Here is a 16339-nt window from a genome sequence, read left to right as displayed (position 1 = left end):
TGATTGTTGGTTATTGTTATTTAAATCTTTAAATACCATGGAAATTTGGTTAGTAAGGACAATCGAGGATTATCTTTGTTTATTTTTTTATTTTTTTCAATTTTTATTATTTTTTATAAAAATCCGTGGATATCCGCGAAGACCCAGGTCCCCGGCGGATACGGGGTCCTCGCGGGGGGCATGTCCCCGCCCCATAGAGACCCGTTGTCATCCCCCGCCCCATGGAGACCCGTTGTCATCCCTAACAATCATACTCAAATAACTTTAAAATCCAAAGAGACATGAATTGCTGGACATGTTTGATAATAAAATTCAAATTTATATCAATGTTCATAATAATCCAACATTTTTTATTTCATTATGAAACTATTACAAAAGTCATTTATATAACCTTTGAATTGGTTGAAGAATAAAAAGTAATATGTAAACAACTATCCACAGCTTAATAACTACAAATTACAATAATAGTGTGATTTACAAACTTAGTAAAAAAGACACCCTTGAGATGTGACACCTTGAGGAGTTGAACATGAAGCTAAAGGGTGAATTCCATATGACAGATACATCATAGAATACATGGTTACTGGGGCAAGTCATGGACTACTTGCTGGAAGCAATTCTCTATTTGAGTATAATTCTTATAATTTATTGTTTCAAGATTTGTCACTCACATAAATAATATTATAATTTTTTGTCTCTTAAATTCACCAATAACACACTCACAAAGTAAAAGAGAATTTCTAATAACTCAGAAAATTTTTATTCATTAGAAAAGATAATATACAAGAATAAATGCACTATCTATTTATAGCTATAATTGGCGGTTCAAAATAAACAACTTGCAACAAAGTTTTATGGTTAAACTTGGATATAATGACGGTAACTATTAAAGGTTGATGAATAAATTTATCATATTTTTGCCCAAAAATACAAAAAATTATGGTACAATATTATTGTATAATTAATAATAATTATTATTATTTTATTTTATTTTATTTTTTTATGAATAGAAAATTGTTATGCTTAACAAAAAAAACATTAAAATTGAACTGTGTATTAATTTTTTTGGAGAACTAAAATATCTGTTTTTAAAATTTTTAGAGATTGATTTAAGTAATTAATCTCTTTTATATATATATATATATTGTATTTAATTAATAATAATAAGAGGTAAAAAAAATTTTTCTTAAAGATGATTCTCATATGTTGTTATATATTTAGAAGTGCTAATGTGACATCATCAAAAAGAGTAAGATGAATTTAACTAATTAATTCCATAACATGTAATATATAACTTATTTTCATTTTTTTAAAAAAAATGTAGTCATATACATATTTTAAAGTAAATAAAACATAAAAAGTAATTAATTTGTCAAATATTTTAAGAAATTAATAAAGTGCTACGTCTCAACCGCCTCCCCCCTCCCCCGGAAGAAAAAATAATGAGAACCAATAAAAGATAGAAAAATTCACCTTAAACATAAAACCATTCTTTTGAAAACTTACAGAATTGGTCGATCAAACTGATTTAACCAAGAACTAGAGTTTAATTAAGTTTGGTCTTTAAGCAAAACCATTTTTATCTAAGAACCGATGAACTGAAGAACCAAAAAATTGACCGTGAACTAGTGAATTGGATTTAAGGTTTAGGGTGTAAATCCTAAATCTTAATTATATACAATTTTTTGGGTAGCTTGTTTGAGTAACCTTTATATAAAAAAAAATAATTAATATTTTTTAAATAATTTAAAAAATAAATAAATGTATATGTAACGTCATTATGTAAGTTGTGAATATTTGGTAGAGAAATTGAGATTTAAAAACAAAGACGAAGAGATAGAGATTGAGAAAAAGAAACTAAATTAATTTTTTGTATTGCATTTGATATAAAATATATTAGATTAAATTATATTTTTATATCATATTTAGTTTAAAATAAATATGGAAACTTAGGAATAGATATAAAATTTAAAAAGTTAAGTAATCAATGAAAATATTTTTTAAAAAAATATTATTATAATTTCAATTTTTATTCCTAGCAATTTCAGTCTTTTTTCACTGTCTAGAGATATGGAAGAGATTGAAATTTTAGTTTTAATCACCAAATATAATACTCAATGCTAGTCTTTCAATCTCAATTTTTTAGTTTCAATCTTTTAAGTCCAAAAAACAAACACAACCTAATTAATAATAACTTGAGGTGTTTAATTAACTCAGTTTGTTAATTTTTTTTTATATGATTATATCAAAGCAAACACATCAATTGGAGTTTCACAAGTCAACGTGGCTTTACTTTGCTTTTATCGAAGCAGCAGGTATATATAAGGGACACATTCAAGATCAGAGGCATAGGTAGGAGAAAACAAATTATATTTAAAAAAAAAAAAGTGTAGAGTTGGATGGAGTCAGTAGGCAAGAGTAATAGGGAAATAGTAGTTGTGGTGGTGGCGATGTTTCTTTCAGTTTGTTTAGTGTGTTATTCCGATGGCAGTGTAATCGTATCGAAAGATGGGAACGGAGATTACAAAAGTGTGAGTGAAGCAATTAAGAATGCTCCAAAGTTGAGTCAAAGTGTTTACACCATTCATGTTCGAGCTGGTACTTATGAAGAGTATGTTGTTATTCATCATGACAAGACCAATATTAAGCTTGTTGGAGATGGTCCTCGCCACACTAAATTAGTTGCTTACCAAGGTTCCACCATAGGTATGTATTTTCATTTTATTTTATTTGTTTATTTGCTCCCATCATATCCCCTTCAACAATTATTTGATGATAGAAGAGATTAGAATGAAGACTTGAAATCCAAATCAAACATGCATGAAAGGGTAACTACTAATTATGATACTACATTGTTTCCTTCCTTCTTCTTCTTCAACTCTTTGCTTGCTATTTGTAATATTTTAATATAGTGGGGCATATGTGATGATCCACCTAAAAAATCAATATGTAAATAAGACAGTGAAAATTTACATATAACTATTTTTGTGTGAAGTTGATATTTAAAAATTATTAAATAATTTAATAAATTTGACTAAATTATCATTTAATAATTTTTAGTTATCAATTTCATATGAATATAACTGTACGTGAATATTCAATTTGAACTTTGTGGTACAAATTGATGTGCGTTCTGTCACTTAGGATTATGCAAATATATAAAATCCCCTATTGAAGTTCTTAGTATTTGATTTTTGGTATATATATATATATATATATTATATATATATATATATATATATATATATATATATATATAAATTAAATTATAAAATATATGTATTTATATATAAATAATGTCTAATTTTTAATATACAATATACACAGTATTTTTAGATTCTTATACACGGACGAACTCATACTAGTAGAGAGAGTGACCTAGAAGAGAATCTGAATGCAATCAATGCATTAAACATTTTTGCATGAAAAAAATGGCACTCAGAGAGTAAAAAATATATCGTAAATTCTAGTATGTATATATGTTTAGTAATTATAATAATTATATAAGTATTGTTAAAATTAAAAATATTTTTTAATAGTTTGATAATACTTTTTTTAGTAATATTTTTTTAAAGGCATTGCTAAATAATAAAAAACGTTACCTTAATTTAAATATAATTATACTAAATGTATATTAAAATTAGTCAATAAAATCAATTATTAATATAAAATATATATTAAATATAAATATATATTAAAAATAAATTAAATAATATATATATATATTTAAATACAAATATATTGATGATTCATTTTAATAGTTTATTTTAATGTATAAATACTACTTGTTAAAATTTTAATAATATTTTTTGAAATATTATAACTACTGTAATTAACCACCGGCGTATACGCATACTAGAACGAGGATAAGGTGTGTCTGTAAGGCCTAGTTTGATTTTTAGGGTTTTGTGATAATAAGTAATTCAATTCCTCTTCTTTTAATCTTGAGTTTTTAAAGCCTTAATTTTTTGGTAACAATAAAAAGATAATGTAGGTCTAATGGAGGTATAAATGCTAAGGGTAATTTGGAGGGATGTTATACCCGCCTACCAAAAGTTTAAAGAATATTGAGATGATCATTTTAATATGTTTATATATTTTACTATTTTTTAAAATATAAAAAATTATAATTTAATTTTAATAATACTTATATAATTATCATAATTACTGTATTATAGTCCTATTAGAATCTATCAATTGACATTTATATTGCAATCTAATCTATCTATATACACAAAAGTTGATAAGCTATTCATACGAGTATATTAGTCTTAGATTACTGACTCCAAACTTAAAGGTATAGAAAACAAGTGCATGCAACCCCAACTTAACAACTACCCTTAGACTAAGGAATTAACCTAACAACGATAACCTTTTCTTTTTTGTATTTTAAATTTGGGTAGTTGAGAACCTACCACACAAATAATTGTAACCTACTTCGTCTTATCAGATATTGGTTGCCAACTTGCTAGTTGCTGAATTATTGATCGATCTACTTATATAGTAACTATACTTCTACAGTGATCTATATATAGTGCCATCATCATGGTTAATAGACTTTAAAGTAGTATAGTTTCCATTATGTAAAAGTTTGAGTTTAATTTTGATATATATTGATAGTGTAAAATTTGTTATACAGTCATGTAATTGTATTTATTTTTTTGAATGATTATTGATGTTATAATAAAAATAATAATTATTTTGAATGATGTGACATTATGTAATTAAATACATCGTATAATATTATTTTATATGTACAGTACATCAAAATTAAATTCGTAAAACTTTATGTCTATAATAAACACATTCTTTTATCTTAAAAAAAAACAGATTTGAAGACTTTAACTAATAATGTTAAAAAATGAAAAGAAATTAAAAAACAAAAAATTGAAACCCGTTTTAGTCCTGAATTCTCAAATATAAAATGTTTACATAATTTTAAATAAATTATTTTATTGATTTCTATAATTTTATTAATTTTTTATTTTTTAAAAGTTTTTAATCAAATTTCTATATTAAATAAAAATCAATCATCTAGTAACCAATCACCTTTTGGAGTTTACTCTTCTTTCTTGACAAAAAGAAGAAAAACACATTTTATTATGTATTTATAGAATCGTAATTAACAGATTTTTAGTTAACATATAACTAATTCTTATACTAATTATATAAAATCCAATCATTTATATGTATATTGGTTTTGTCATTTTATATATATAAATTTTGTATAACATAAATATGAGTCTAATTTTGATGGATTGAGAGTGTAAAACATTTTATATTATGGTACAATTATATCTAACTTTTTAACGACCATTCATGTGAACAATGTAAACGATAGTTATTTTTATTGACGTAATTAGACGTATAAAACTATTTTACACTAACACAGTGCATCAACATAACGCACAAAAATAATTATCTTTCACGTTGAACACGTATGTAGTCATCAAAAAAACAAACGTAATTATAATATTGAATAAAACATTTTACATTATGCATTAAAATTAAACTTATATTTGAATATATTATTTTATAAAAAAATGTTAAGTGAACAAATAACTTTTTTAACCATTAGCCAAATTTTCTTTGCACTAAAATCTTAAGAGAAAAATGATTGAGTTGGCGTATGTAACTATGATCAGATATTCATGGAGAAGGGTTCATGGCGGAAAGCATAGCATTTGTGAACTCAGCGGGTCTAAAAGCAAGCGGAGCAGTAGCCGTACGCAACGAAGCAAACAACACCGTCTTCTACCGATGTTCCATCGACGGTTACCAGGACACTCTATGGGCAGTTTCCGGCCGGCAGTTCTACAAGAACTGCGACATCTACGGCACCGTCGACTTCATCTACGGCGCCGCCGCCGCCGTCTTCCAGGACTGCATGCTCTACGCCAGATACCGTGATCACGTGACATTCACCGCTCAGTCACGTGACGATCCAAATGACAATAACTCCGCCTTCACTTTCCAGAGATGCAACTTCACGATGTCTCCAGAAGATTCCATTTCGCATGCTAAGTCGGAGATGCATGCGACTTTGGGCCGCCCATGGAGGCCGTACTCAACGGTGGCTATACTGCAGTGCTTTATTGACTCTATTGTTGGGCCCGCGGGCTGGGAAGAGATGCCGGGGCAGCCCACTGATAGGGTTACGTATGTGGAGTATGGGAATGTTGGGCCTGGGGCTGGTACGGACGGGAGAGTGAAGTGGCCTGGTGTTAGAGTGCTTCATCGACCAGCTGAAGCACAACGTTTCACTGCTTCCAATCTCTTGGATGCTGACTCTTGGATTCCATCCACTGGTGTTCCTTATGACAATGGATTCTAGTTAGTTAGTTAGTTAATTCTGTTTTTTTTTTACCCGCTTTTCTGTTCTTTCTTTCTCGTTTTGTATCTGCCTTTAATTATTTGTGCTTAATTATCTTCTCAACTGTAATATTAGTGTTTGCTACTTACCCTTTCAATTCAACAGATCAATTGTAATGTGTTGGATTTTATTGTGTGTTCGACAAAAAGCCAAACAATTAAAATGATTTTGTTTATATATATTTCACGATATTTTCCGGTATGATAGATCAAAGATTAATTCGCTATGATTCTGAACTCCATTTAAGATGTGTTACGGCCCAGCCCAGAATTCCTGCGGGTCAACCCGACCCGAGCTCCACCCGGCCCGGCTACGCGCCCTTCAACCGACCCTGACACGCGTCCCATACAGCTCACACACAGCTATGGGACAGCGTCCCTGAAAATATGGGCCTGACCTCCAGAGGGGCCCAGGACTGACATGTATATAAGGGGAAGAATGGCTCTTCCCCCGAGGTAAGTCACATCCCTACACCACCCTCATTTCGCCTGCACATATTCTGACAAGAGCGTCGGAGTGTCTTTGCAGGTGGCACCCCCCCTCTTCTCTCACACGACGTGCTCGGGATCTCCCCAGCCCGGACTGGAAGACCGTGACCAGACGAGCCCTTTCCTTCACCCCGGGTCCTGACCCGAACCGTCCGGTAACCGACTTACCGAACATTGGCGCCGTCTGTGGGGATCGTCTATGGACTTCGTACTAGTCCAGACTGGGACCGGCAGGGAGGCGCGCTGCCGCGCCTCCCGTGCTTGGGGGAGGCGCCGTTTCGACAGAAACCTGACAACAGCAGAAGTCGCCTCCGAGGGATGCGACGCAGACTCACGAAAGACGCCCCTTCGGAGGAACTGGCGACAACCACGCCAGGATAATGCAAGAGTTGCGCCATAGGATGCAAGACTTAGAACGCCGGCTAGCCGAAAGAGAACGCGACCAACGCACCCCGGAGCGAAGCCCCACCCGTTCCCGTTCAAGGAGCCGCTCGAGGCGCTCACCCAGCCCCCAATACGAGTCGGAGAGCACGGGGGGACGGAGACGAGCCAGAAGAAGAAGTCGAGACCCCATCATTTACGCCCGACACGAGAGACGGCGTGCGTCGAACAGAGGCGAAGAGGACGGCCGTCGGGAGAATGACGAGCCGGGGAGAACTACCCAGGGACCAGTAATAATAGGAGCGACCCCTTTCCACCGTTCCGTACTCGAGGTCCAGCTGCCGAAATACTTCGACAAGCCAACAGACATGAAGTATGATGGAACACAAGATCCCCTGGAACACTTGACGGCCTTTGAGGCCAGAATGAACCTGGAAGAGGTAGGAGACGAGGTCAGATGTCGCGCCTTCCCGGTCACCCTGGCGGGCCCGGCGATACGGTGGTTCAACAACCTCCCGCAGGGCTCGGTGACTCAATTCTCCGACATCAGCCACGCCTTCTTGGCTCAATTCACGACTAGGATTGTCAAAGCCAAACACCCAATCAATTTGCTAGGGGTGACACAGAGACCTGGAGAGCCGACCGGGAAATACCTGGACCGTTTCAATGACGAGTGCTTGGAAATTGACGGTCTAACGGACTCGGTGGCAAGTCTATGCTTGACGAACGGGCTCTCGAATGAGGACTTCAGGAAACACCTTACCACAAAGCCCGTTTGGACAATGCAAGAGATCCAGTGCGTGGCCAAAGAATACATCAATGACGAAGAAGTCAGCCGGGTCGTGGCTGCCAATAAGCGGCAGCCCGCCTACAACCAAGCCCGGCACTATGAAGGCAAAGAAAGACCAAAGGAACACGCCAGGGACGGCGGTCCGGGTAAAACACCCAAACCGTTTCCCCGAGTTGGGAAGTTCACCAATTATACCCCCCTCACAGCACCAATCACCGAAGTTTACCAACAGATAGCGGAAAAGGGGATACTGTCAAAGCCCCGACCTCTGAAGGACAGGACGGGAGGAAACAAGAACCTCTACTGCGAGTACCACAAGGGTTACGGACACAAGACCCAAGACTGCTTCGACCTAAAAGACGCCCTGGAGCAAGCTATCAGGGATGGGAAACTTGCCGACTTCTCCCACCTTATACGAGAACCAAGGAGACGTAACCGGGACCACGATAGCGAAGATAGATCCCGGCCAACAAGGCGACGGCAGGAACCAGAGGGTGACGACCACGGCCTTACGGTGGTAAACGTGGTAACGGCCAGGAATACCGCCCCAAGGTCAAAGTCAGCACAGAAAAAAGACGCTAAGGTCCTAGCGGTCTCCACCTCGACAGGCAGAAGTTTCCGAGGTATCCCACCCATCTCCTTCGGCTCAGAGGACCAATGGTTTGACGAGGCACCGGAAAGTCCGCCCATGGTCATCACGGCCAGGGTCGGGACGGTCCTCGTCAAACGAATCCTGGTAGATACGAGGGCAGACTCAAACATCATGTTTCGAAACGTTTTCGATGCCCTGGGACTAAGGGACGCCGACCTGACGACCCACCAGCACGGTGTGGTAGGGTTGGGGGACCACTTCATCAAGCCGGACGGAATCATCTCACTCCCGACCTCTGTGGGACAGGGGCAAAAGCGACGAACAGTCATGGCGGACTTCGTAATATTACGAGACTCCACGGCTTATAACATCATCCTGGGGAGAAAAACCATTAACGACCTGGGGGCCGCCATTAGCACTAAGCTGCTGGTGATAAAGTTTGTCACTGATGACGGATCCGTAGGATCCATCAAAGGCGACTTGGAAACGGCAGTCGCTTGCGACCACGCCAGCCTCTCTCTCAGGAAAAAATCCAAAGAAGCGTCTGGAGTCTTCCTGGCTGACCTAGACGCCAGAATAGACGACAAACCTAGACCAGAACCAGAAGGGGACTTGGAAAAGTTCAGGGTCGGCGAAGAGGACGATAAATTCACATTCATAAACAGGAACCTCCCCCACGAAATGAAGGAGCAATTGATGGAAATGATCAGGGCTAATGCCGACCTCTTTGCCTGGACGCCTGCCGATATGCCCGGGATAGACCCCCAGCTCATATCGCATCATCTGGCCGTCAAGGCGGGAACCAAGCCAGTGGCCCAGAGGAGGAGAAAAATGTCGCAAGAAAGAGCAGAAGAAGTAGCCAAGCAAACGGCCAGCCTTCTAGAAGCAGGATTCATCCGAGAACTGGACTACTCAACTTGGCTGTCAAACGTGGTCCTGGTCAAAAAGCACAATGGGAGGTGGAGAATGTGCGTAGACTACTCTGACCTCAACAAGGCGTGTCCCAAGGATTGCTACCCTCTACCTAACATTGACGCACCCGTTGACGCAGCGGCGGGGTACCGGTACCCGAGCTTCATGGATGCCTACTCAGGATACAACCAGATACCGATGCACCGACCTGACGAAGAAAAAACGGCGTTCATAACACCAGGAGGAATCTATTGTTACAGGGTGATGCCTTTCGGTTTGAAAAACGCTGGGGCCACATACCAAAGGCTGATGAACAAGATATTCAGTGAACTCATAGGCAAGACAGTAGAAGTCTACATGGATGACATACTCGCGAAGACTACACGACCCAACGACCTCCTTAGCGACCTTGATGGTGTTTTTTCGTCCCTCCGGCAACACGGCATGAGGCTTAATCCGCTCAAGTGCGCGTTTGCCATGGAGGCCGGTAAGTTCTTGGGATTCATGATTACTCAAAGAGGGGTGGAAGCCAACCCCGAGAAGTGTCAGGCAGTTCTCCAGATGAAGAGTCCGGGCTGTATCAAAGACGTCCAACGACTTGCCGGGAGGTTAACGGCTTTATCCCGATTCCTCGGCGCGTCAGCAGCAAGAGCCCTACCTTTCTTCAATCTAATGAAAAAAGGAATGACGTTCGAATGGACCCCAGCATGCGAGGAGGCATTCAACCACTTCAAGCAGATTTTAGCGGCACCACCAGTTCTCAGAAAACCCAGGGCCGGAGAACCGCTCTATCTCTACCTATCGGTAACCGAGGAAGCAATGGCCACGGTGCTCGTCAGAGAAGGGGAAAAGACCCAACAACCCGTTTATTTCGTTAGCAGGGTCCTCCAAGGACCAGAACTGAAATACAGCAAGTTGGAAAAACTGGCGCTGGCGCTCCTAGTCTCCTCCCGAAGGTTAAGACAATACTTCCAAAGCCATCGTATAGTCGTAAGGACGGACCAGGCGATTCGCCAAGTACTGCAAAAGCCTGACTTGGCCGGTAGGATGATGACCTGGGCCATCGAGCTCTCCCAATACGACCTACAATATGAACCCCGACACGCGATCAAAGCTCAGGCAATGGCAGACTTTCTGGTTGAAGTGACGGGGGACCCTCCCGAGGAAACGGGCACACGGTGGAGGCTCCACGTTGACGGGGCCTCCAACCAAACGTCCGGGGGAGCAGGGGTCATCCTAGAAAGCCCAGCAGGGGTCATCTATGAACAATCGACTAAGTTCGAGTTTCCAGTGTCGAACAACCAAGCAGAATATGAAGCTCTCTTGGGCGGACTAACATTAGCCCGGGAAGTCGGAGCGACAAAGGTCGAAGTATGCAGCGACTCACAAGTTGTCACCTCACAGGTAAACGGAAGCTACCAAGCCCGGGACCCCCTCCTGCAAAAATACTTGGAAAAGGTTAGAGAAATAACGAGTCAGTTCCAGGAGGTCATCGTCCAACACGTCCCAAGAGAAAGGAACACACGGGCGGACCTCCTGTCTAAGCTGGCAAGCACAAAGCCAGGATCGGGTAACCGGTCCCTCATCCAAGGCATGGTGAAGGAACCAACGGTCGCCCTCCATTTGACGAAGTCAAGCCTCTCATGGCTAGACCCCATCACCAACTTCCTGGAACTCGGCAAGTTGCCCGAAGATGAGAAGACAGCCAAAGCCTTAAGAAGGGAGGCGGCCAGATACGCAATTATACAGGGACAACTATTCAAAAAGGGACTCAGCCAGCCCCTGTTGAAGTGTTTGCACCCCGACCAGACGGACTACGTGCTTAGAGAAGTCCATGAGGGGTGTTGTGGACACCACATCGGGGGCAAAGCCCTAGCAAGGAAGCTCATCCGAGCAGGATACTATTGGCCAACAATGATGAAAGACTCAAAAGAATTTGTCAAAAGATGCATAAAGTGTTAACAAAATGCCAACTTCCACAAGGCACCGGCCTCCGAGCTAAATTCTCTGACGACTACTCGACCTTTCGCACAATGGGGAGTCGACCTCCTGGGGCCTTTCCCGGTCGGCCCAGGACAAGTCAAATACCTCATTGTCGCCATCGACTACTACACCAAATGGGTGGAGGCTGAACCGCTGGCTACGATATCGTCCTCCAACTGTCGGAAGTTCATGTGGAAGCAGGTGATAACCCGTTTCGGTATCCCGGAAGTCATTATCTCAGACAACGGGACCCAGTTCACAGACAAGAAGTTCATGGAGTTCCTCTCTGGCCTAGGGATAAAGCAAAAGTTCTCCTCGGTAGAACATCCCCAAACAAACGGGCAGGTAGAGGCCGCAAACAAAGTCGTCCTTCTTGGTCTAAAGAAGCGCCTAGACAACAAGAAAGGAAGCTGGGCTGACGAACTCTCCTCCGTTCTATGGTCTTACCGGACAACCGAGCAAAGCGCCACGGGGGAAACTCCCTTTCGCCTAACATACGGGGTCGATGCGGTTATACCAGTCGAAATCGGCGAACCGAGCCCCCGACTGCTACTCACGGGCATGAGCGAAGCGGTCGAAAAGGACCTGATTGAGGAAACAAGGGAGATGGCTCACCTAACAGAAACGGCGCTGAAACAAAGAATAGCTCTGCGTTACAACGCAAAAGTCCTCAAACGAGATTTCGAGGAAAGGGACCTCGTCCTGCGACGCAACGACATCGGCGTCCCGACCCCAGGGGAAGGCAAGCTGGCGGTAAATTGGGAAGGTCCCTACAGGGTAAGGGAGGTACTCGGCAAAGGTGCTTACAAGCTCGAAAGACTCGACGGCAAGGAAGTGCCCAGAACATGGAATGCGGGTAGCCTAAAAAGGTTCTACCCATGACCAGACGATTCGCCGACTTGAGAACCTAAAGAAATAGTAAATACCTGCTTTATTTGCACGACAATCTACCTTTTTATCTTGTCAAAAATTCACCATATTAATTAATTTGCTTAGCTAACGATTAACTCATACTTGTCAAAATTTCTCGTACTTGTCTACCTCTTCCCTACGTGCGCCTCACACGAGCGCGCCTTAAAACAGCATACCGGGACTGATCACCCCGGGGGCCATCTTCGTGACGGCCAAAGCCAACTGCGACGACAACACGACCACGGCGATCCAAGCCATAACAATCATAAAACGGGAAAACGGGCGCGAGCCCCCAAAGAGAAATAACGACAACAAATACAATAAACGGCAACCCGGCCAAACGACCAAATAAGTATAACTTATAAAGAGTCAAAACAAAAAACGAGCAATAAGTTGTTCAGCAAACGCGTTACAAAATATCCTAAGTTACAAGACCTCACTTCCTCGGCATGTCAACAATCTTTCCGTCCTGGATAATCTTGAAAACGCCAATTGACGACGTGTCGAAATCAGGAGCTGCGATCCTCAGCTGAGCCTTCAGGGCATCTTCGGTCATCGAGATGGCATTCTTCCCTTGCTCCTTGGTCACCTTAAGCTTCTTCTTAAGCTTAGCGGCTTCAGCTTTAGCGGTTTTCGCCTCCGAGACGGCCTGCTCCCGCTCTTTTTCCAAGGCGACAACCCGACCCTGAGCGGCGTTCAGCTGACCCTCCAATGTCATCTCGCGCTCAAGAAGCCGGGCCACGGTCTCATTGGACGCCTTCAACCTCTCCGCAACAAACGACGACTTCTCCTCAGCAGCGCTAAGCTTTCCCCCCATCTCGGACAGCTGACCCCGGAGGAGTTCAACTTGAGCCTTGAAGTCATTGTTCGCCTTAACAGAGGACTCAAGCTTCCTCCGGAGCGCCTCCATCCCCGATAACTCGAATTCAGCCTTCCGAGCTATCACGGCCCCACGAAGCAAGGTGCGATACATCCACCTCGCCTGCCCGGACAGTTCGGTCTCGTGAAAATGCTCCTCTGTCCCGGGTATCAGTTGGGAGTCAATAAATTTGGTAGCATCAAAGTTCCTTTCCATTATGGTAAGGGCCCCTTCCGGACTGGAAGACATCTTTCGCTTCTTGGGAGTATGGATAAGCTCCACGTCACTATCCGGCTGGGGGGTGAGAGTCGCGTGTCCTTCAGCGGACCCTTCCTCACGGGTAGGGGAAGCCTGGCCCCCTGCAGCCTGTTTCCCCGACACGTCGGTATCCTGGGGAGAAGGCACAGCCTGATTCTCCTTCTCCCCTGAAGGACCCCCCGACTTACCGACATCCCTCTCTTCGGCATTCTCGTCGTCACTTGCTTCAAAAAAGGTCTTCATCAGATTCTCAAGACCGGTCACGGTGGCAGACATTTCCACTGCAACGAAAAACAGGCACGTTAGTCGTTAGATCGGAAAAAGAAAAACAACGATAAAGAAGCATAGGCAAACAAAGAAGACAACTCACGAATATAGCTCCTGGCGGCCTCCCGTTCACCCATAAGAAGATGTGGGTTCACGGGGTTCTTTTCAAAAATGGCAAAAAGTACGTCAGCTATTTGCTTATCTACAGCCGACAACCTCTTGTACGTCACCTTGATGAAAGGATTCGACCCCGCACCAAAACTCCAATAAGTCTGGATAAGGCGCTCCCCCTCTAACGACAACCAAAAGGGGTGACGACCTTTGACGGGATGAACCTTGAAGTACTTATCTTTAAAACCATGGTAGGAGTCCTCAAAAAGGTCAAAAATTCTCCTACCCTGGGCAGAACGGAAAGAAAGAAACCCTTTTCTAGCCTTCCCCTGTTTGGAGGGGTTGGTAAGGTTGAAATAGAAGAGGAAAACGTCCACCGACACCGGCAGCTCCAAGTACTCGCAGACCATTTCGAAGCAGCGGATCGAAGCCCAGCTGTTCGGATGAAGCTGAGACGGGGGGACGGATATCCGGTTCAGCAGCGCCATTTGAAACTCGGAGAACGGTATCCAAACGCCGATTTGTGTGAACATGGACTTGTAAAACCAGATCCAATCGGAGACACGAGGGGAGTGAAAGTTGAGCTCATAAATACGCTCATGGGGGGCAGGGACAATGGCCTCGTAGTTGGCCTCTTCGTCAGTCCCCCCACACAAGTAGCCGGCTTGCCGGAACTCGGTCAACTCCTCCAAGTCCATCTGGTTGGGTGAGCTCCTTATATCGTCGGTCACCCAGGCGTACGGGTCGTAGGCCACGCCAGTTCCTGAAGACCGGGAAACGATGCGAGGCATACCTACATCGGGGTACCACTCCGTTAGACTATGAGGTCGGGAGTCCATAGAAACCCAGAAACTACGCCTTTTCAAACTTAGATCATGGCCAAGAACAGTTAAAAACTACACCTATCACACAAATCACTTAAAACCTACCCAGGAATGGTACCCCTCCCCTAGTTCGTCTACCCCACCAATGGAAGGCCATTCAGCAAAAGTAAACCAAAACATACAAACAATAACTACCGCAACAGTGAGGCATAATATAAACATAGGGGGAGAAGGCTCAAGAAATTACCTGAAATGGAGTACGAAACTGGAGTGTAAAAGAGAGGCACAAGTTGGCTCGAATAGAAAATCTTTGGATATCAGGGAGAAAAGAAGATGAAAATAGCAAAGTGGGAGGAAGAGAAAAGAAAACTGTTTAAAAACCACCATGATAAGCGCGAAAGAAGGCAAGGGCAAAATGGTCTTTGCGCACGGGGTTTTTTCAAATCATTACGAGCATTTAATGCTCAGCGCGAAGAACGAAGCGACGAACGAATGCCTCAGCAGACCAAGAGACACGCGCACCAGAGACGCGTCTCTCCCACAGTCAGCCGACTCGACGACAACGCACGAGTAAGGAAATCACGCGCCACCGATCGTCCTCGCGACCATCACTGGTGCGTCGGGGGCACTGTTACGGCCCAGCCCAGAACTCCTGCGGGTCAACCCGACCCGAGCTCCACCCGGCCCGGCTACGCGTCCTTCAACCGACCCTGACACGCGTCCCATATAGCTCACACACAGCTATGGGACAGCGTCCCTGAAAATATGGGCCTGACCTCCAGAGGGGCCCAGGACTGACATGTATATAAGGGGAAGAATGGCTCTTCCCCCGAGGTACGTCACATCCCTACACCACCCTCATTTCGCCTGCACATATTCTGACAAGAGCGTCGGAGTGTCTTTGCAGGTGGCACCCCCTCTCTTCTCTCACACGACGTGCTCGGGATCTCCCCAGCCCGGACTGGAAGACCGTGACCAGACGAGCCCTTTCCTTCACCCCGGGTCCTGACTCGAACCGTCCGGTAACCGACTTACCGAACAAGATGTTTATATATTTTATAAAATAGAGATGCTATGCGCATCTATAATACATTAACATTGAACAATCATGGCAAAAGTACTTAAGTGAGAAAGATACTTCTCTTCATACACCGACTCACTACTTAACCTGGCTTAAAACAAGAAAAGTCCAACCAACAAATATTGGCTGGATCAATACCTACGTGACTTCATAAAGGTTGGGAGTGTTGTAAAATAACTAAATAAATAAATAAGGAAAATGTAACAAATATAAAATATGAAAATATAATTAGATAGTTCAAGTAGTAATGTTCATTAGAATTACTATATTAATAGATATATTTAGTAATATTGTAGTAAAGAATATAAGAGATAGTATAAAAGAGAAAGAGAAAGAGTGAAGAATATTTAATATTCTTATTGTTGTTGTTGTATTGTTTCAATCGTTACTTCTATTATTTATACAAATGAGAAGCTTTTGATTTCAACCTTCGTTAATTTTAAACTGGCCTTGAAAAGCTATTCCTTTAGTATAGGAAAGATTAGCCACCCAATTTTATAAATGGGCA

The 16339-nt window shown here is 42.0% G+C and overlaps 1 protein-coding gene across 1 annotated transcript; it reads left to right on the top strand.

Moving 5' to 3' along the window:
• The first annotated feature begins 2356 nt into the window (after positions 1–2356).
• LOC107620587 (pectinesterase) lies at positions 2357–6501 on the top strand. The gene is made up of 2 exons (XM_016322747.3): positions 2357–2706; positions 5646–6501. The coding sequence occupies exons 1-2, from the start codon at positions 2400–2402 to the stop codon at positions 6332–6334; spliced, it is 996 nt and encodes a 331-aa protein (XP_016178233.1). The 5' UTR covers positions 2357–2399; the 3' UTR covers positions 6335–6501.
• The last annotated feature ends 9838 nt before the right edge of the window (positions 6502–16339 follow it).

The sequence above is a fragment of the Arachis ipaensis genome, chromosome B1, assembly GCF_059453495.1.
Source record: "Arachis ipaensis isolate K30076 ecotype BB chromosome B1, ASM5945349v1, whole genome shotgun sequence".
Lineage (NCBI taxonomy): Eukaryota > Viridiplantae > Streptophyta > Magnoliopsida > Fabales > Fabaceae > Arachis > Arachis ipaensis.
Note: the sequence above shows the minus strand (reverse complement) of the source record. Positions and strands in the feature narration are given on the sequence as shown.